At 39.8% G+C, this 21,873-nt stretch overlaps 1 protein-coding gene across 1 annotated transcript in view; it reads right to left on the bottom strand.

Moving 5' to 3' along the window:
• The window catches only part of ITGA1 (integrin subunit alpha 1), a 185,111-nt gene that overhangs the window by 66,013 nt on the left and 97,225 nt on the right, over positions 1 to 21,873 (bottom strand). Inside the window, exons 8-9 of the mRNA XM_077117125.1 lie at positions 20,757 to 20,907; positions 2,967 to 3,132 (exon numbers count right to left, since the gene is read on the bottom strand). Coding sequence (XP_076973240.1) covers positions 2,967 to 3,132; positions 20,757 to 20,907 — 317 coding nt within the window. The remainder of the gene's footprint in view (positions 1 to 2,966; positions 3,133 to 20,756; positions 20,908 to 21,873) is intronic.

Below are 21,873 nucleotides of genomic sequence, written 5' to 3'. Positions count from 1 at the left end.
GTCATCTGTTTCACTGTCCCATAAAGAGGTTAGGGACTGTGGGTTTGTATTTGCTGTAATGGGCAGCACGTGTTCAGGAGGGGACTTTTGACAGGGCCTTAGGCCACGGCATTCAGTCACATATTTTTTTTGAAGACGCTGCACCTATTTTGAAGCTTTTCCCTGAAATTTGGAGATAATTCAAAGCATTCTATGGAAGGATGGTACCCTAAAATAATTCTCAAAACATTTACGAACCCAATGTGACAAACTCCTGAGGGGCCCGAGGAAATGTTGATTCATTACTGCTTTATTTGACCTTGCAGATTAGTTTAAAAAGGTGGATAATTTTAAGAAAATCAGTCTTCTCCTTCATCAAGTCATGGGAATAATCGAATTTGTAAAAGTAGGCTTATTTACCAGTTATTACCTGGCATAAATTTGTTAATGAACACGTCAATAATTACCTTCTTATAGGACCAGGTTAAAAGGTGCAGTCAATCAAGACTCCAAACATATCATTTTTAATCACTTGTACAAATTGGCCTTTAACTTAAATGACTGAGGTACACTTTTAATATTAAACATTTAAGTCTGCTATGCTTTAAGGTGCTGTCATATATATCAGATCAGAAATAAGAAGCGAAAGGAATGCGAGGCAGTTCCCTTCTCTTCGTTCTCATCTGGAGGTGGACTAGCAGAAGGAAAACGTGCTGGAAACGCACAGCTCGCTGAGAAGAGGAAGCAGCTGTGCTATGCCCTGGGATGCTGCTACCGCTGCTGCATTCTTAAGATTCCCGTGCTTGATGGGAAAGGAAGACACTCGACTGTTTTCTGGCCAGTCACTGGCACGTTGTCCTCAATAGATGGCACCGTCCTTGGTAAGCAGGACTTCCATACCTGCTGCTATGTACCATCTAAAATATGTTAATAGGAAACAGAGATTTCCCTTTTCTCATCTGATTATGAAAAAATGAGAAATAAACTAGTCAAAACGTTGCTTTTGGTTAGCCTTGAAATGCAGCAAAAAGTTGTGGAAGACTTTTTTTTTTTTAAAGTAGTGGAATTCCTAATAAAATAAATTCATTTTAAATATAGAGATTTAGAATATTTGGGCACTGCAACGTGTTACCTTTAAGCCATAATATGGTTCGGCTAGAAACAACGTGAAAACATTACACACACACACACACACACACACACACACACACACACAACTGATCAACTGATTCCAGCTTAATTTCTGCCAGTGTTAGATTTTACTTCCAGCCACACATTCACTGTGGCTGAAATCTCAGATGAGATTAAATCTTAAAATGAGATTTAGAAGTGGGACTGTATCGTGCATAACTACCCAATGTAAGTATGTAATTTTCTTTTTCAATGATCTTTAGAGGTTGTTTCTATCATATTTCGACCCACGTCATTAAACAATAAAGTGTACAATCTTTCGGAAGACTTAAATATTTTCCTTAAAACTAGCCAAGTTCATAATCTGATCTATTGGTAAACAGCACCCGGAGACCTATTGAGAGACCAAAGCCACTTAAAAGTGATTTGTACACAGACCATGGGGCAGCTGAGCTCTTGAGAAGCAGCTGCGACTGCAGACTGATAAACAGTTCAAATGTTCTATTTCTGAAGGCAAAAGGGAAAAGGAGTCAGGGAAATTCTGTCTTGCTGGGCTGGTTATTTCTAGATCAAAGACTCAACTTACTTGTTATGACCCAGTCATGAAATCAACAGGGTGAATCATAGTATTTTTTTTAATTGGTAGAGAATAAAGTAAAATGGAAAAGAAAAAATATCAGAGCAGTTTGTCTATAACAAGGCTCTCCTGTGAAACCTCGCTACATTTTAATTTGTATAACTGTGTGTGCACTGGGTGACAAAGCAAAATTTATTATTGTGAGTTACTGTTTGAAAAACATTATTCTAAATAATTTTCGCTCCCTTCTATACATTTTAATGTTTTCTTTCCTTTAGTCATTTTTTCTGTATTTTCCTGGCCACTTGATGTGCAATCAAAATTGTCCCCTCTTTTTCGGTTAGGTCTGTTTCCCATTTAATTTTTTTCTTGCTATCAGGTCAGATCAGGGAAACTGAGAAGGTATGTTTAAGTTTCTATTTTTAAGATACAAAAACCACCGTCCTTCAGTGGTCCTCACAAGGACAAAGAGTCAATTTGATTTGGATGGTTGATGAAGCAGTAAATGGCTCTCTGGTTGTTTCTCTTCCTAGACTGAGAAAAGGGCATGCTTTAGGAGATTCCAGGTCATCAAACAATGAAGAAAGAGTTTGCCTGGCATAACAATGCCAAAAACTTCATGTCAGGAAAGATCTAGATCCAAAATAATTTGCTACTTGACATCTCTACCTAAGGCAGGGGAGGGTCCATGTGACTCACAATCCTTAAGAACAGCTACCAAAGAAAAATCTACAAATAAGTAACATAATTTAGCAAAATATAGTGACATGCTATTTCACTGCCATCGGACTTGAGACAGAGTTTCTTGAAGCCCTTTCAGTTTGCCAAGGAGCAAAACGTAGAGAAAATAAATGAAGAAAGAAGTCATTTCATAAGCACATTCTCATAGCAGCCAACAAACAAACAAATATAAACAAACAAAATGTGAGCTGTTTAGGGAATATCTGTATTTTTAAAAACTGTGTCACAGAAAAGGAATAAAACATGTGGGAACGTTTCTGAGCTTGCATGTCTACACTAGCTGCTGTCAACACTGGCTTGCCAGCACTGCCATACTCTGATGGAGAGCGCTTCCAGTGAGCACAGTGCAAAGTGGATTCGCTATCTCAATGACAGACTTATATAAAAGGGCATTGTTCCATGCTGGCTATTATTCAGGGCAAATATACATTAGCAATGTGTTTTTTTTTATAACAGCTTAAAAAGTAAACACCAAAAACCCATTACATTGAGTGTGAGTCATAGAGAGAACATTCAGGATGAAAAGACACAATCTTACCTTCCAGGGCAAATATTCTTTCTCCCAGGGCTTCAACAATAGTGACTAGAGCCAATTCATCAGAAACGTTGAAGAAATGCTTTTCAATGGGCTCACTTGCAATTGATTTCATTTCCTCCACAAATTTCTTAGTGCTTAAATTTCCTCGGTTATAGCTGCCAAGAATCTAAGATACAACAAGATGGCAAGAATATATTTTAAATTCTATGTGTTAAATAAGGACCTCAGGCATTTTGTTAGTAAACAAGAAATTGTGTAGCAACTTAGCATAATGCAATCTTTATGTACTCCTACAATCTTGGAAGAACATTTTTCAGAATACAGAGATTTCCTAACATTAATTGTTGCATAAACCTTACAGCTGGAATAGAAAAATAAAAATGGTAATCTTGTATGTGTGTGAAAATTTCTTCTCTTGCATTCCTGTGTCCCTGTCTATTATCAACTGCATCTATAAAATGTGACAGTTCAAAAGTAATGTTATAGATTCTGAATATCTCTGATGTTCTAGCCAGTGACAACTTTTGCTGGCAAAATTAATTAGCAAGTGAATTACTTAATCTTGAGTGGTCAGTTCTTCCTGAAACGTTCCTAATAGGCAGTTCAACAAACATATTTTTAAAACTAGATATTGGTTTTTTTTAAGTGGTAAAATAGACAATCTAGAGAACTATTGGGGCACTCCCATTTGAAGCCAAATGCTGAAAACAAGGACTTCTTTTTTATAGAGATGAAAGGCAGGAATTATCTGTTATAGTTAATCACAATTATTTCGATATCCAATCAGGGTTTCTCAAAGATTTAGTTCATAAAGTAAGGTTTACTGAGTAATAATTTATATATAGAAAATTCATCTATTTTAGATATTCTGTTCTGTAACTTTTGGTAAAATTATACCAGTCTGTTTTCTGTTCCCATAGCTTTGCTTTTAGCAGCATATCACATTTTAAAAAATCATACAGCTTGCTTCTTTCATTTAATATAAAGTTTTGAAAGTCACCCATGCTGCTAAATGCAACATTACTTCATTCCTTTTTACTGCTGAGTAGGACTACATTGTATGGATGCATCACAATTTATTGAGGGATTTGGGTTGTTTTTAGTTTTAAGCTGCTATAAATACCTAAGTATTGGTCTTTGTGTGGACGTGTTTTCTTTTCTCTTGAGCAAATGCCCGACAATAAGAGTACTGAGGGGCATGGTACGTGTATATTCAACTTTATGAGACACTGCCAAACTGTTCTGCAGAATGACTGAACCATTTTAAAATTCCCAACAGAAATGTCTGAAAGATTCAGTGGCTCTCCATCCTAGCTAGCACTTGGTTTGCTATTTTTGTTTTAATTCTAGCAATTTGAATGGGTGTGCAGTAGTATCTCATTTAATTTGCAATCCCCTAATGATGAACAATGTTGAATACCTTACACGTGTTTATTGGTCATCAGTATTTCTTCTTCGGTGTGGCGTCTATTCAAATCTTTGACCACACTATAAACTTGGGTTGTTTTCCTTTGATTGAGTTGTGAAAGCTCTGTACATAATTCTGGATACATGTCCTTTATGTGTTTTGCAAATATTTTCTCTCATTCAAAAGCTTGTCTTTTCATTTTCTCAACAGCATCATTTGAGAAACAGAAATTTTACACCTTGATGAAGTTCAATTAAATCATCATCATCATCATCAATTCTTATGTGCTAATAGGAAAAAAGGGCTTCATTTGACATTTTTGTCAAGAAAAGACAAGCCTTTGAATGCAACAATACCAGTGAACCAAGTGAAGGTGATGCCTGACACAAGGTCCTAAGGATGCTTCCCTATGTTTTCTTCTAGGGTTTGAGAGTTGTAGCTCTTCTAAGGTCTTTGATTTATTTTGAGTTGATTTTTGCATATGGTGTCAGGTACGGATTCTCTTTCTTTTGTTTGAAAATGGACGCACAGTTTTCTGAACATACAGTCTCTCTTTCCTAAGGGAGCTAGAAGGGAAAGGCAATGGCGCTCTGCCTTGAGGCTCAGGAAAAGTGGTAATACTAATTCACAGGTGGAGCCAGTGCCCAATATAGCATTCCCTTCCTGAAGTCCCTGGCTGAAGGCAGGCTCAGGGTTAGCATTACTGACCTTTCCACTCCTAGTAATACTGCATATATATTGGTACCCAGGGAATCCGTCTTCAAGGAAGCACTCCAAGCCATAGTCATGCCTAAGTCCTAAAGAGTCAGCTAATGATGCGTTACTATCCCTGCTCTCCTTTTCCTTCCACTATGTTAACCCATTTCTTTCCTAAATCCTGAGCTATCCTCTCTGTTGGCTATTTCCTGGTTTTATAAGAGTCAGGAGACTGATTACAAATTCAGCCTCTTCATTAGTAATTGGTTTGTTGAGATATCCTATTTCTTCTTGAGACAGTGTAGGTAGTTTTTGTGTGTCTACAAGAATTTGTCCATTCCATCTAAGTTATCTAGTTTACTGGCATGGGGTTGCTTATAGTACCCACTTATACTTCCTTTTTTCCAGTGGTATCAGTTGTAAAGTTCTCTTTTCTATTTCTGATTAGAGTTATTTGTATTCTCTTTCTTTTCTTCTTTCTCAGTCTAGCTAAAGGTTTGTCAATTTTATTGATCTTTTCAAGGTACCAACTTTTGGTTTTGCTGATTCTTCAGAGTTGTTTGTTTTATATTTAATTCATCCCTACTCTAATCTTTATTTCCTTCCTTCTGCTTACTATAGGTTTAATTTGTTCTTTTTCTGGTTCTTCCAGTTTTGAGGTTAGCTCTCTGATTTGATGTCTTTCTTCTTTTTTTAACGTATGCATTTAGAGCATAAATTTCCCTCTCAGGACTGAATTCCCTGCATCTCATAAGTTTAGTATGCTGTTTTCTCATTTTCATTTGCCTCAAAATATTTCTTAATTTTGCTTCTGATTTCCTCTTTAACCTATTTGTTGTTTAAGACTATGGTGCTTAATTTCCACATATTTGTGAATTTGCCATTTCTCCCTCTGATAACTGATTTCTAGCTTTATCCCATGGCAGTCACAAAAGATACATCGTATGATTTCAGTGTTTTTGAATTTATTGAGGACTTATTTTGTGAACCAACATTTGGTCTATCCTGGAGAATGATCCACGTGCACAGGAAAATAATATATATTCTATTTTTGTGGGGTGCAGTGTTCTATGTATGTCTGTTAGGGTATCATTCAAGTACTGTACTTCCTTACTGGTCTTCCGAATAGTGTTCTATCCATGATTGAGTGTGGTATGTTACAGTCTCCTACTATTAAAGTAAAACCATCAATTTCTCTCTCCAAATCTGTCACTATTTCCTTCATATACTTTGGGGTTATGCTTTAGGTGGATATATATTTATAATCATTGCCTCTTTATGTTGAATTGTCCCCTTTATCAGTATATAATGACCATCTTTGTCTCTAGTAATTGCTATTGACTTAAAGTCTACTTTATGTGATATTAGTATAGCCACCCCAGTTCTCTTTTGGTTACTCCTTGTGTGGTATTTTTTTTCATCCTTTCACCTTCAGCTTACTTGGATCTTTGAATTTAAGATGAAATTTTTGCAGACAGCATATCCTTAGGTCATGCTATTTTATCCATTCTACCAATCCCTGCCTTTTGACTAGAGAGTTTAATTCATTTACACTTAAATTCATTACTGAAAATATAGGACCTTCTTCTGCCATTTTGTTATTTAGCTTCTGTAGGTTTTGTTCCTTTTTTGTCCCTCACTTCTGTTAATGCCTAGTTGTATATTTATTTGATTTTTTGTGTTGTACCATATTGAGTGCCTTCTCACATCTATCTGGGTATATTTTTCATCAGTTTTCCCTGCAGTTACCCTGTGGTTAAAATTTAACATCTTTTTTTTTTTTTTTTTTACATGGGAAGGCACCAGGAATCGAACCCGGGTCCTCGGGCATGGCAGGCAAGCACTCTTACCTGCTGAGCCACCATGGCCTGCCCCAAATTTAACATCTTAAATATGGAACAACCATATTTGGTTTGATATCAACTTAATTTCAATAGCATACACTTATACGCTTCCTATACCCCTCTTCCCCCAACCATTTTTTGTACTTGTTACCACTTGTATCTTTGTATACTATATGTCCAATGTTATATATTTATCATAACTTTCTTTTTTTCCATTTTTTTTCCCCATGGGCAGGCATTGGGAATCGAACCTGGGTCCTCTGGCATGGCAAGCAAGCATTCTTGCCTGCTGAGCCACGGTGGCCCGCCCATAACTTTTTAATGTATTTGCATTTTAGCCTGTGTAGGAAGAAAGAAGTAGAGTTACATATCAAACAATACACTGCAATTATAGTGGCACTTATAATAACCCAAATGGTTACTTTTTCTTCTGATCTTAATACTTCTTTATGAGGCTTTGTACCATTGTCTAATGTCCTTTTTTTCAGTCTGCAGACCTCAGCATTTCAGTCTGAAGTCTTTAGCATTGCTTGTAAGGTCTGTCTACTGTTGATGAGCTCCCTAAGATTTTTTTTTAAATCTGAGAATGTCTTAATCTCTCCCTCATTTTTGAAAGAGAATCTTGCCAGATACAAAATCCTCAGCTGGCAGTTGATTTCCACCAGAACTTTAAGTATTTCAATCTACTGCCTTCTTGCCTCCATAGTATGTGATGAAAAACTGGCACTCAATCTAATTGGGACTCCCTTGCATGTAACATGTTACTTTTCTCTTGCACCTTTCAGAACTCTCTCCTTGTCCTTTGCATTTGATAGTGTGACCAACATATGATGGTGTATATTTTTCTTTATATTTATCCTGTTTAGTGTACTTTGGGTTTCTTGGATGTGCATACTCATATCTTTTGCTAGGTTTGAGAAATTCTCTGTCATTATTTCTTTGCCCCTCTTTCTCTTCCTTCTCTGTCTAGGACACACATTATGCTTTGGGGAGATTGATAGTGCCCCATAGTGTCTAAGGTTATGATTTAGTTTGCTAAAGCTGTCAAAATGTAATATATCATAAATGGATTAGATTTTATAAAAGAGTTTATTGTTACATGTTTATAGCTCTAAGACCTTAAAAATATCCAAACTAATCCATTCAGATAAAGATACCTTGACTCCAAAGAAAGGCTGATGTCTGTCACATGGGAAAGCATGCAGTTGGTGTCTACTGGTCCTTGTTCCTGGTTCCACTGCCTTTAGCTTCTGATTCCAGTGGTTTTCTCTTTAGGCATCTGTGGGCACTAACTTAGATTCTCTGGGGGTACTCTGGATTTCTTCTCTTAGTTTCCCTTGTTATGGCTTGCTTAGAATCTCATGGAAAGGCGCACAATGACATCTGCTGAGCTCTGATTCCTGTACAGCTTCTGTCAGTTCTCTCAGGTCCTTGCATCTTCTAGGGCTTCTGCATTTGCAAATGTCTGTATCTAAGTTTTCTCCATATTGGCTGTCCAAGCATTTCTGTTGGCACTCAAGACTCCAAAAGTCTGCATCTATGACAGCTCTGAAATGTCCCTCTCTCTGTGAGGTCTTTAAAGAACTTCAGTAAACTAGTTAAGACTTACCTTGAATGGGCAGAGTCACATCTCCATCTCATCAAAAGGTCACACCCACAATTGGGTGTGTCACATCTCCATGGGAGCAACCTAATCAAAAGGCCCAACCCTACAATACTGAATCAGGATTAAAGAACATGGTTTTTCTGGGTACACAATAGTTTCAAATTAGCACAAGATATTTTTGCCTTTTTATTTATTTTTTCTTTCTGGTCCTCGGCTTGACTCATTTTGAGTGTCCTATCTTCAAGTTCACTGATTCTTTCTTCTACCAGCTCTAACCTGATCTTGAATTTTTCATTTCAGTTATTGTAGTCTTCAACTCCAGTAATTCTATTTGGTTACTTTAACTTAATTTCTATCTTTTTACTTAGGCTCTCACATTGTTCATTCATTATTTTCCTGATATCCTTTACTTTTCTCTCTGTATTTTCCTTCATCTCCTTGGACATTTTTAAGTTCATTCTTTTAAAGGCTTTGTTTGGTTTGTCTACATTCCTATTGCTGTTTTCTCTATTTCTATCCTTTTACTTCAGACAGGCCATCATTTCCCATTTCTTTGCTTGTCTTGTATTTTTTTTTGTTGCACACTATACATTTTAAAATTTTAAAATGTTAATTTGGGGATTTATTCCCTGAGATGTTTGTTCCTTGGCTTTGTAATAGCTGGTAATAAGGCAGAGATTTTCTTGAGCTTCAGCCCTCCCATCAGGAAGGTGTGGCCAAGGAGAAGGCAACTTGCAGGGTTTTTCCTGTCCCTCTGGGCTTCTGTTTTGTTCTGGGGTTTTGCTTGTTAGTGTTTAGGATCCCTTTTGTTTATTTTTTAAAGGAAGTTTGACTGTTCCTTCTGTTTCCCAGCAGACAGAGCTCTCTCTCCCGGTAAAGTGCTCTTCTTACAATGGATATCTAGCACATTTGGAATGTGCATGTGGTACATTTCAGAATAACCATGGCAAAGGTAGGAGAGCAAGTCTGCAAGCTTCAGAGTAAGCATTACATCCGTGCTATCAGGTTTAGAAACTCCGAGGACTTCTTCAGTGCTTCATTCTCCAGACAGTACACTTCTCTGAGACACTATCTCCTCTTAAACATTTTGCTTCAGATTGATTTCCTTTAGAGTAATACAAATTTAGTGCCTATGTGACCTATGGGTCCCCACTGATTTACCTAATTTATTGTATAGATTATATGAAGTCATGGCTGAAAAATCACCACCTTTCTTGCTTGGTTCTTATTTAACATATTCTAGATTTACTGTTGGGTTGACACATTCATGTTCATTTCATTTATATATTATGCAGTTGAAAGTGTATATGAGGAAAAATTGTGTAGACTTATGGACCATGCATGATGTATGTTTTTAGTTGTGATGCGAATGTTATAGACATTTGGTGGTATGCATAACAGTACAGAAACACATGGATAGAGCTCAATACAGAAAATGGTCAGGAGACGTACTTTAAAATAAAAATACAACATATGAATTTATAATGTGCTGATATTACTAGAGAAAAATGTAAGAACAAAGAAATTCCAGGAGATACTGCAATCCATATAAACTTTTGAACTATTTTGTGTCACAGAATAAAAATGAAAATAGAGAAAAATATTTTGTTCTTTCATCCAAGTGGAAAAAAATGATTTTCTATGAATGAAGAGAGATAAAAATTAAAAGTTATAACCTACTGCTGTTTCCTTCATTACAAATAAATCAAGCCCATATGTTTGGAAATCTGTGAATATTTACCTGAAATAGACACTCAGAATTGAAGCTCCCTGGAGGCAAACATATCAAATGTAAAGTGTACAATTCATTTACATGTAGGGCAGTGCCTTTTTATTTTTTATTTTTTTTTACACGAGCAGGCACCAGGAATTAAACCCAGGTCTCCAGCATGGCAGGCAAGAACTCTGCCATTGAGTCACCGTGGCCTGCCCAGTAGAGTGTCTTTTGTGTAAAAATAAATGAAATCCTGAGATACTTTCTAAACCTCTTGTGCTGGTTTGAAAAGCTGTATGAAGCCTAGAAAGGCCATGTTTTAATCCTAATCCCATTTTGTAAAAGCAGCCGTTGCGTCTAATCCCTATTCAGTATGTTTGAGACTATAATCAGATCATCTCCCTGGAGATGTGACTTAATCAAGACTGATTGTTAAACTGGATTAGGTTGAGGCATGTCTCCACCCATTTGGGTGGGTCTTGATTAGTTTACTGGAATCCTATAAAAGAGGAAACATTTTGGAGAAAGCTAGAGATTAAGAAAGAGCAGAGAAGAACGACATAGACACAGGAAGCAGAGTGAACCAGTCAGCGACCTCTGGAGATGAAGAAGGAAAATGCCTCCCAGGGAGCTTCATGAAACAGGAAACCAGGAGAGAAAGCTAGCAGATGACGCCATGTTCACCATGTGCCTTTCCAGGTGAGAGAGAAGCCCTGACTGTGTTCACCATGTGCCTTCTCACTTGAGAGAGAAACTCTCAACTTCATAGGCCATCTTGAACCAAGGCATCTTTCCCTGGATGCCTTTGATTGGACATTTCTATAGACTTGTTTTAATGGGGACATTTTCTTGAACATGTGGGACATTTACAGAACTGTAAACTAGCAACTCATTAAATACCCCTTTTAAAAAGCCATTCCATTCCTGGTATATTGCATTCCAGCAGCTAGCAAACTAGAACACTTCTGATCTCCATTCGAATGCTATAGGTGACACATACTTCACAGTATTCAAAATCTAACATTCTATGTAGCCATTATCATCTAAGATTAGATTCTGAACATAAAATGAACCCCTGCTAACAATGTCAAGCAATGGAAATAGTAAGGCCATGCAATGGAGACCTCAAGTCAGTTCTAATTCCTCACCACATCTGAAAGGCTAACAAGAAATGTTCCCAGTTTTATCATAGGGTGCTTATATTTTCAATAGTCATTCACTTTTAGGTGCTGTTTCCCTGCAAAAACCATATCTCCATGGTATTCCGGACCAAATGATGGGTAAAAAAGATGCTGTAGAAGTAGTCATTGGGCCCTACTCCAGGTATATCTGATCATGTCCAGCATGTATAGACTTCTAGAGATGCCTAAAACAAACCTTTCTGTGTAAATGCAAAAAAGGGAAGTAAATAACTATTTCGTTTTCTAGGTTGGCAAAAATAAAAATACATGGTTCATTGGACAAAGAAATATGAATTGAGTAAAACAACTACTGCTGCTGAAATGAATTTTCTCTGTATGCATTTATTTCGATTCTCTTAATGCATTGCTTGTATGAAGCCAGGCTCTGGGGGATAATGTTTTTGACACCTTTACAGAGTTTTGTAGAAATAAGAGGTATAGAGATGTTGGTTGGTTGTTGTTAGATTCACTGGCTACATTATGGGGTGAAAGGGATGGGCTTAAGGCTTCAAACGAGAAGCTTAAGCACCGTTTGAAAGATGTAGACGTTTCTATGAGTATCCTGAAGGAAAATCTTATTTCCTGTAGCCATAGAATTGAGATCTCTGAAAATCAGACTCAGAATCTTATTGTTAGAGTAGCAACTTTACAACATAAACTGAATCTCAATCTTGCATGGTGTCTGCCGTTAAAGTGAGGGCATTGATTGGAAAGGAGTGGGACCCTGAAAAATGGGATGGTGACATATGGATTGATAATGATGTTGGGGGTGAGGTTGAAACCCTGGATCATGCTGAGTCTTCTGTAGATAACCCTGTAATAGTTTGCCCTGAGGACATAGCTGCCTAACCTCCAGCCTGCCTTGGGGAGTTGGCCACCCAACCTCCTCCTGAAGGAATTAGCCCTATAGTGATAAATCCTGTTTCACCAGATGAAACTGCAAACGAAGGGCCTGAAGCAAATGGCTTGGAAGATATTTCTAATTCTTTTCATGAACCACCCCACCACCCCTCATTTCCTCCAGACCTATAACTAGACTAAAGTCCCAATAGGCCCCTAAAGGTGAGGTACAAAGTATCACACATGAGGAGGTACGTTATACTCCAAAAGAACTGTGTGAGTTTTCCAATTTATATAGACAGAAATTAGGGGAATATGTGTGGCAATGGGATTTAAGGGTGTGGGATAATGGTGGGAGGAATATAAGGCTGGATCAGGCTGAATTTATTGATATGGGCCCACTAAGCAGAGATTCTGCATTCAATGTTATAGCTCGTTTGGACGATTGGTTGAAACATGGATCAAAAGGTGGCCAACATTATCTGAGGTTGAAATGCCAGAACTGCCCTGGTATAATGTAGATGAGGGGATCCAGAGGCTTAGAGAGATTGGAATGTTAGAGTGGATTTATCATGCAAAGCCTGCTCTTACACCCCAGAAATGTCCAGAGGATGCACCTTTTACCAGAACAGTGAGAAATAAATTTTTGAGACTAGCACCACCATCCCTAAAGAGCTCTTTGGTTGCACTTCTCTGTAGGTCAGATATTACTATAGGAAATGCTGACCCTGAGCTGGAATCCTGAAACACAATGGGGATGACAGGATCCTGAGTTGGCAGAAGCCAGGTGGCAGCACTTAATTGCCAAAGACAGGGTAGACGTGGCTATTATAATAGACAGCAAACTCAAAGCAGGTGTCAAAATTATATGACACACAGAGATTTGTGGCATTGGCTAGTAAATCATGGGGTACCTAGAAATACAATAGAAGGACAGTCTACTAAATTTTTGTCCGAGCTGTATAAACAAAAGAGTTCTAGGTCAAGTGAACAGAGGTCTAACCTGAATTACAAAAACACAGAGTCACGGCCCCTGAATCAATTTCCAGACTTGAAACAGTTTACAGATCCAGAGCCCCTTGAATGAAGGTGAGACCAGGTCCCTTTGGGGGAGAACCCTGTTACATTGCCATAAATTAATATTGTTAATCTTCCTCCAAACCTTCCCCAAGGAGACCAACGGCCTTTTACCAGGATAACTGGGCATTGGAGAAAAGGAAATGATCAGATATTTCGAGGATTATTAGACACTGGTTCAGAAGTGACATTAATTCCAGGGGACTGAAAACATCACTCTGGTCCACCAGTCAGAATGGGGGCTTATGGAGGCCAGGTGATCAACGGAGTTTTAGCTCAGCTCCATTTCACAGTGGGTCTAGTGGGCCCCCAGACATATTCTGTAGTTATTTCCCCCATTCCAGAATGTATAATTGGTAAAGACATACTGAGCAACTGGCAGAATCCCCACATTGGCTCTCTAACTCGTGCAGCGAGGGCTATTATAGTAGGCAAGGCCAAGTGGAAGCCACTAGAACTGCCCCTATTGAGCAAAATAGTAAATCAGAAGCAATACCGGATTTCTGGAGGGATTGCAGAGATTACTGCCACTCTTAAGGACTTGAAGGATGCAGGGGTGGTGATTCCCATCACATCCCCATTCAACTTTCCTATTTGGCCTGTGCAAAAAACAGATGGGTCTTGGAGGATGACAGTGGATTATCATAAGCTCAACCAGGTGATAACTCCGATTGCAGCTGCTGTTCCAGATGTGGTATCATTGCTTGAGCAAATCAATACAACCCCTGGTACCTGTTATGCAGCTATTGATCTGGCAGATGTTTTTTTCTCAATAGCTATTAGTAAGGACCACCAGAAACAGTTTGCTTTCAGCTGTAAAGGTCAGCAATATACTTTCACTGCCCTACCTCAGGGGTATATCAACTCTCCAGCCCTATGTCATAATCTTGTCCGCAGGGACCTTGGTCATTTCTCCCTCCCATGAGACATCACACTGGTCCATTATATTGATGATATCATGTTGATTGGACCTAGTGAGAAAGAAGTAGCAATTACTCTAGATCTACTAGTAAGGCATTAGTGTGTCAGAGGATGGAAGATAAATCCAACACAAATACAGGGGCCTTCCACCTCAGTGAAATTTCTAGGTGTCCAGTGGTGTGGGGCATGTCGAGATATCCCTTCTAAGGTGAAGGACAAGTTGCTGTATCAGGCCCATCCTACGACCAAAAAAGAGGCACAACGCCTCGTTGGTCTTTTTGGATTTTGGCAACAACATATTCCTCATTTGGGTGTGCTACTCGGGCCCATTTATCGAGTGACCAGAAAAGCTGCTAATTTTGAGTGGGGACCTGAACAAGAGGAGGCTCTGTGACAGGTCCAGGCTGCTGTACAAGCTGCTCTGCCACTTGGATTGCATGATCCAGCAGATCCAATGGTGCTGGAAGTGTCAGTGGCAAATAGAGATGCTGTCTGGAGCTTTTGGCAGGCCCCTTTAGGAGAATCACAATGCACCTTTAGGATTTTGGAGCAAAGCCTTACCATCTGCTGCTGATAACTACTCTTCTTTTGAGAAACAGCTTTTGGCCTGCTACTGGGCCTTAATAGAGACTGAACGCTTAACCATGGGCCACCAAGTTACCATGAGACCTGAGTTGCCTATCATGAGCTGGGTGTTGTCTGACCCACAAAGCCATAAAGTTAAGCATGCACAGCAGCACTCTATTGTAAAATGGAAATGGTGTATATGAGATAGGGCCAGAGAAGGTGAAGGCACAAGTAAGTTACATGAGGAAGTGGCCCAAATGTCCATGGTTTCCACTCCTGTCACATTAACTTCTCTTTCCCAGACCAGAGCTATGGCCTCTTGGGGAGTTCCTTACAGTGAATGGACTGAGGAAAAGAAAACTCAGGCCTAGTTTACAGATGGTTCAGCACGATATGCAGGTGCCACCCAAAATTGGACAGTTGCAGCATTACAACCCCTTCCTGGGGTGTCCTTGAAAGACAGTGGTGAGGGGAAATCCTCCCAGTGGGCAGAACTTCGAGCAGTGCACCTGGTTGTTCATTTTGCTTGGAAGGAAAACTGGCCAGAGGTGCGTTTGTATACTGACTCATGGGCTGTTGCTAATGGTTTGGCTGGATGGTCAGGGACTTGGAAAGACCATAATTGGAAAATAAGTGACAAAGAGGTCTTGGGAAGAAGTATGTGGATAGACTTTTCTGAGTGGGCTAAAAACATGAAGATATTTGTGTCCCATGTGAATGCACACCAAGATGGTGACTTCAGCAGAGGAAGATTTTAATAATCAAGTGGATAAGATGACCCGTTCTATGGATACCAGTCAGCCTCTTTCCCCAGCAACTCCTGTTATTGCCCAATGGGCTCATGAACAAAGTGGTCATGGTGGTAGGGATGGAGGTTATGCCTGGGCTCAGCAACATGGACTTCCACTCACAATGGCTGACTTGGCTACAGCCACTGCTGAGTGCCCAATCTGCCAGCAGCAGAGACCCACACTCAGCCCCCAATATGGCACCATTCCCTGAGGTGAACAGCCAGCTACATCGTGGCAGGTTGATTACATTGGACCACTCCTTTCATGGAAGGGGCAGTGATTTGTTCTAACTGGAATAGACACATACTCTGGATATGGGTTTGCTTTCCCTGCACGCAATACTTCTGCTAAAACTACCATCTGTGGGCTTATAGAATGCCTTATCCATCATCATGGTATTCCACATAGCATTGTTTCTGATCAAGGAACACACTTCACAGCAAGTGAAGTGTGGGAATGGGCACATGCTCATGGAATTCTCTGGTCTTACCATGTTCCCCATCATCCAGAAGCAGCTGGATTGATAGAGCGGTGGAATGGCCTTTTGAAAACTCAATTACAGTGCCAAGTAGGTGGCAATACCTTGAAAAGCTGGGGTAATGTTCTCCGGGAAGCTGTATATGCTCTGACTCAGCGTCCGCTGTATGGTGCTGTTTCTCCCATAGCCAGGATCCGTGGGTCCAGGAACCAAGGGGTGGAAATGGTAGTGGTACCAGTCACTATTACCCCTAGTGATCCACTAGTAAAATTTTTGCTTCATGCCCCTGTGACCCTGAGCTCTGCTGGTCTACAGGTTTAAGTTCCAAAATGGGGAGTGCTTCCTCCAGGACAAACAATGTTTCCACTGAACTGGAAGTTAAGACTGCCACCTGGTCACTTTGGGCAACTTATGCCACTGGATCAACAAGCCAAGAAGGGGATTACATTATTGTCTGGGGTGATTGACCCTGACTATCAGGAGTAAGTAGGACCACAACTACATAATGGAGGCAAAGAAGAGTTTTCTTGGAATATAGGAGATCCCCTAGGGCATCTTTTCGTACTACCATGCCCTGTGATTAAAATCAATGGAAAACTGTAACAATGCAATCCAGGCAGGACTACAAATGGCTCTGAAATTCAGGAATGAAGATTTGGATCACCCCACCAGGCAAAGAACCACGACCAGCTGAAGTGCTTGTTGAGGGTAAAGGGAACATGGAATGGGTAGTGGAAGAAGGTAGTGATAAATATGAACTTCGACCACATGATCAGTTACAGAAACGAGGAATGTAATGCTGTTTTGTTCCTGTTATACTATTTAAGTTGTAGATATCAAGTTTAAGAATGAATATTACCCAAGGATTTACACTCTGTTCTAGAAAGATTTACTGTGTTTCCAGTTATATGCAGGACAGTTGAATATTGTTAGGTGAAAGAAAAAAATGTGAGTTTTAATTGTTTTTTATTTAGAAATTAAATTATGGTTTAAGGTGATGTATATAGTTGCCAAGTTAACAAAGGGTGGACTGTCATGGTCAGGTTCATGTGTCAACTTGGCCAAGTGGTGGCTGGGCAAGTGCTGGCTTGTCTGTTGCGATGAGGACATTTCATAGAATTAAATCATGATCATGTCAGCTGCATCCACAGCTGATTCCATTTGTAATCAGCCAAAGGGGTGTGTCACCTGCAATGAGGGATGCTTAATCTAATTACTGAAAGCTATAAAGAGGATTCAGAAAAGACAGGTTCTTCCTGTTTCGGCTGGTGAGCCTCTCCTGTGCAGTTTGTCCCGACCCTCCATCAGAATCCTTGGCTTCACAGCCTACTCTGCATATTTTGGACTCTTCATTCCCGTGGTCACATGAGACACTTTTATAAATTTTATATTTATGAGCCTTCCCTATTGATTCTGTTTCTCTAGAGAACCCTAACTAATACAGGCAGTGTTCTAGTTTGCTAGCTGCTGGAATGCAATATACCAGAAACAGAATGGCTTTTAAAAGGGAATTTAATAAGTTGGGAGTTTATAGTTCTAAGGCTAAGAAAATGTTCCAATTAAAGCAAGTCTATAGAAATGTCCAATCTAAGGCATCCAGGGAAAGATACCTTGGTTCAAGAAGGCTGATGAAATTCAGGGTTTCTTTCTCAAGTGAGAAGGCACATGGCGAACACAGTCAGAGTTTCTCTCTCATCTGAAAGGGCACATGGCAAGCATGGCATCATCTGCTAGCTTCTTCTCTTGGCTTCCTGTTTCATGAAGTTCCCCGGGAGGCATTTTCCTTCTTCATCTCCAAAAGTCGCTGGCTGTGGACTCTCTGCTTTGTGGTCCTGCAGCATTCTCTGCTCTCTCTGAATCTTCGTCTTTCTCCAGAATGTTTTTTGGAGAAAAACTTTCTCTACTAGTTTTTGTTGGTTGTTCAAAGTTTCTGTGGGGGGATGGAGTCCTGAAGTGTCTTAGTTCACCATCTTGATTGGGGTGGACCCCTATTTCTTTTTAATTACAGAATACTATTCCTTTGTGTGGATACACTAGTTTGTTTATCCATTCACCTACTGAAGGACATCATCTTTGTCTCCATTTTTTAGTACTTATGAATAGAGCTGTTATAAGTTGTTTTAGTTTGCTAGTTGCCAGAATGCAAAATACCAGAAACAGAATGGCTTTTAAAAAGGAAAATTTAATAAGTTGCTAGTTCATGGTTCTAAAGCCAAGAAAATGTTTCAATTAAAACAAGTCTATAGAAATGTCCAACCAAAGTTATCCATCCAGGGAAAGATACTTTGGTTGAAGAAGGCCAATGATGTTCAAGGTTTCTCTCTCATTCTGGAAAGGCACATGGCAGACATAGTATGAGTTTCTCTCTCAGCTGGAAGGGTACCTGGCCAGCAAGGTGTCATCTGCTAGCTTTCTCTCCTGGCTTCCTGTTTCGTGAAGCTCCCTGGGAGGTGTTTTCTTTCTTCATCTCCAAAGGTCGCTGGCTTGTGCGCTCTCTGCTTCTTGTGGCTAAGTCGTTCTTCTCTGCTCTCTCTGAACCTCTTTCATTTTCCAAGATGTTTCCTCTTCTATAGGACTCCAGAAACTAATCAAGACCCACCCAAATGGGTGGAGGTACACCTTTACCTAATCCAGTTTAACAACCACTCTTGATTAAATCACACCTCCAAGGACATGATCTGATTACAGTTTCAAACATACAACACTGAATAAGGATTAGAAGAAATGGCTGCCTTTACAAAATGGGATTAGGATTAAAACATGGCTTTTCTAGGGGACATACATCCTTTCAAACCAGCACAGGTGGGCACCAGGAATCGACCCTGGGTCTCCAGCATGGCAGGCGGGAACTCTGCCTGTGGCATCACCATTATCCTCCCAATATGATCTAATTTTAACTTGTCCATTTCCATCTGTAATGATCCTATTTCCAAATAAGGTACTGGAGAGGGGAACTTTAACATACTTTTTGTGGGGATACATTTCAATTGCAACAGTGTCCACTGTTACAAAGCCAGCCCACAGCAAAGGTAAACTTTGAACAGTAGTCTTCTGACTCCAAAAGAAAGTGCCCTCCATTCCCCCCACCCTCACCTTACTACTTCTCACTTCTGGAATATGACTGTCCCTGGGTCTTTTGTCCCTTGGGGCTATGACACATAATGGCATATGCTGTTGTCTCTGCTGGTGAATTTCTGCTCTGCTTCAAAGCAGGAGGAGGTGGAGAGAACTGTGGTGTTTTATGGTCCTGGAGAGTCCGGGGAAAGAGGAGAGCTGTGGCAGCAGGCGAGAAAAATGGGGAAGGGAGAGAAAAATGGGGAAGGGTCATAGACCAGGTCAAGGGTGGACCTTGGAAACGGCCACATGGATTAGTCATGTGGGCTCACTGGACCTCAGTTTCCACTTTTGTAAAATGGGGAAAATAAAAGCTACCCTACTTTCTTTGGGGTGCCCTGTGAGACAAGAAAAGAATGCAGCACAAGCATACGAAACCATTGTAAGTTGCTAAAGTACCGTCTGTGTTGGAATGGTAGACTTTTTATGTCTTTTTCTGAATGTCCCTTTCCATGGGGTGGTACCATGAAGACTGGGTTTTCAAGGAGTTATTACAAGTTGATTTAAAAAAGAGTCACTCATAAGATCCATGAAGTATTCAGATTAATGGTCCCTTTTTCCACATACTGAGATGTGAATGTTATGAATAATGTATTGCTTTGCATATATACGTTGCTCACAAATAGCATAATGTACTTTATATATGATATTTCTTACGTTATCAAAAGCAGTTTTCCCTTGGAACCAAAGAAAAATTTCCTTTGCTCTTGTCCTGGTTTCTCCCCTCTTGTTCAGCTTTCATGCAATCATGGAAAAACACATTTTTATAGCTGCTGGCTGCTTCAAATTGGTTGCACAGAAGACATGGTTCCGGACAGAGTGAGTAAGCAATGATAATTATTGCCTGATTCCTCCTCATTCCATTAATAGTGCCAAGAGATGGCATGTGCATAGGATCACCCATAATTAAACAGTCATGTAGCAAAGTCTTACCGTGCACGGCAAGGAGCTTTTCTCATGAAAGTCCGTGTGCTGCCCAGGGTAGTCATAGAATTTGGTCAACTTCTGCTTCTTTCCTACAACTCTTTGACTTGCAGGTTTGGAAATATCATTGGGGACTTTTAATAGCTTATTATAAGATTCATGTTCTGATTTTTTCACCCACCCGAATTGTAAAAAGAAATATTATTCAGCAGATAATGTAATTATTGCCTGCTATATCTTTTTAGTTTCTTTCAATCTTTCCTTCCTTTCTTCCTTCATTTCTTCCCCTTCCATCCTTTCCTTTTCCTCCTTCCCACACTCTTTCTTTCTTTTCTTCTTTCTTTGCTTCTCTCCCTATTTCTGTCTTTCTTTCTCCTGTCCTTCTTTTCTTGATCTTATGTCTTTTCTTCCTTTCGTCCTTCCTTATTTTTTCCTTTCTTTCTTTCAAGAATTGTTTCTTGAGTGCCTCTTTGGCCTGGCATTGTGCTGGGCACTGAGAACCCAACCTGCCTTCAAGTGGGGAAAGGTTTCCTTTTCAATCTTGTGTGTGTAACTTTCATAAAATTACCATGGCATGCATATAGCTCTAGTCTTCAGAGTTTGAAAACCATCTCTAGCAGTTTACTTACGGCTATGGAAAATCGCTGTATGCTTTCATCTTCACAATCTTGGATGACTTTATCTAGATGATGGTTGTCATGGGACTCACCATCCGTCACAATAACCATGACTTTTCTCACCCCTCTTCGGGCACCCCGGGCTTCCGTGAAAGCTTCTTTCCTGAAGTAATCACAGATAAAAGAGAGGCAACTAAAACACCGTCCCAAGACTAGGCAAAGCAATCAAACTAAAATGCTGACAACTCTAGGTAGCTCAGTGCTTCCCTCCAAGATCAACATCAACACCCAATTGTTCAAGCTGGGAGGCATGATGATCGTTATTTATAACAGCTTTAGATTTATTCCAGATGATAGACAGGCCACCATTTTGCTAACCTCCACATATCCCATATACAAAAGGCAGTAAGCCGTACTTCATTCATTGTAAAATTCAAAGAGAGGGTGTGCCTGGTGTATACATCAGATGTTCAGAAGGTCAGTTTTGTAAATACTCTCCAAGCCGCTCCTTTCTCTTGCATGAGAGGCCTCTTTTCTTCTGCATCTGGCAGAAGCTTTTGCTTTAGTCTTCACTTCCCTCCACACCTACTCTGACATTTGTAGAACAGTCTGGATGTCCTCTGAGCTGACGAGGGGAGATGAGAGAGAACAGGATATTTGTGTGGCTGTGACAGCCTGAGAATGTTCTGGGTATGGGGGGAAAAGTCAGACACAGGAATAAAAGGCTCCAGATGGCAGTCGTCTGAGTCAGTGACTGGGCAGTCAGTTGGGTTATAGAGGTCAAGGATGGGCTGGGATGGGTACAAAGAATTTGTTTGAACTAGGTTTTGGGACACAGACTGCTGGGGGTAAGTGGGAAGAGGTGGAATGGATAGAGAGGAAAAGTGCTATAACCTAACTGCCGAGAAAGGAATTTTAATTGAATTCAACCAAGATTTACGGAAAGAGATGGAAGATAGGGGAAGTAAACAAGTTTTTATTTGCTTTATGTGTTCTACATACACGCACACACACACGCACACACACACTTTCCTTCTCCCCACTGTTTCCTTTTACTCCATGCACTTTATTTTCCGGAGTCTTGGAAGAGGGGAGTATATCTTACTTAAGTTTGAAACACTGAGAATAT

This window comes from Tamandua tetradactyla, chromosome 9 (genome assembly GCF_023851605.1).
Source record: "Tamandua tetradactyla isolate mTamTet1 chromosome 9, mTamTet1.pri, whole genome shotgun sequence".
NCBI classification, from domain to species: Eukaryota; Metazoa; Chordata; class Mammalia; order Pilosa; family Myrmecophagidae; genus Tamandua; species Tamandua tetradactyla.
Note: the sequence above shows the minus strand (reverse complement) of the source record. Positions and strands in the feature narration are given on the sequence as shown.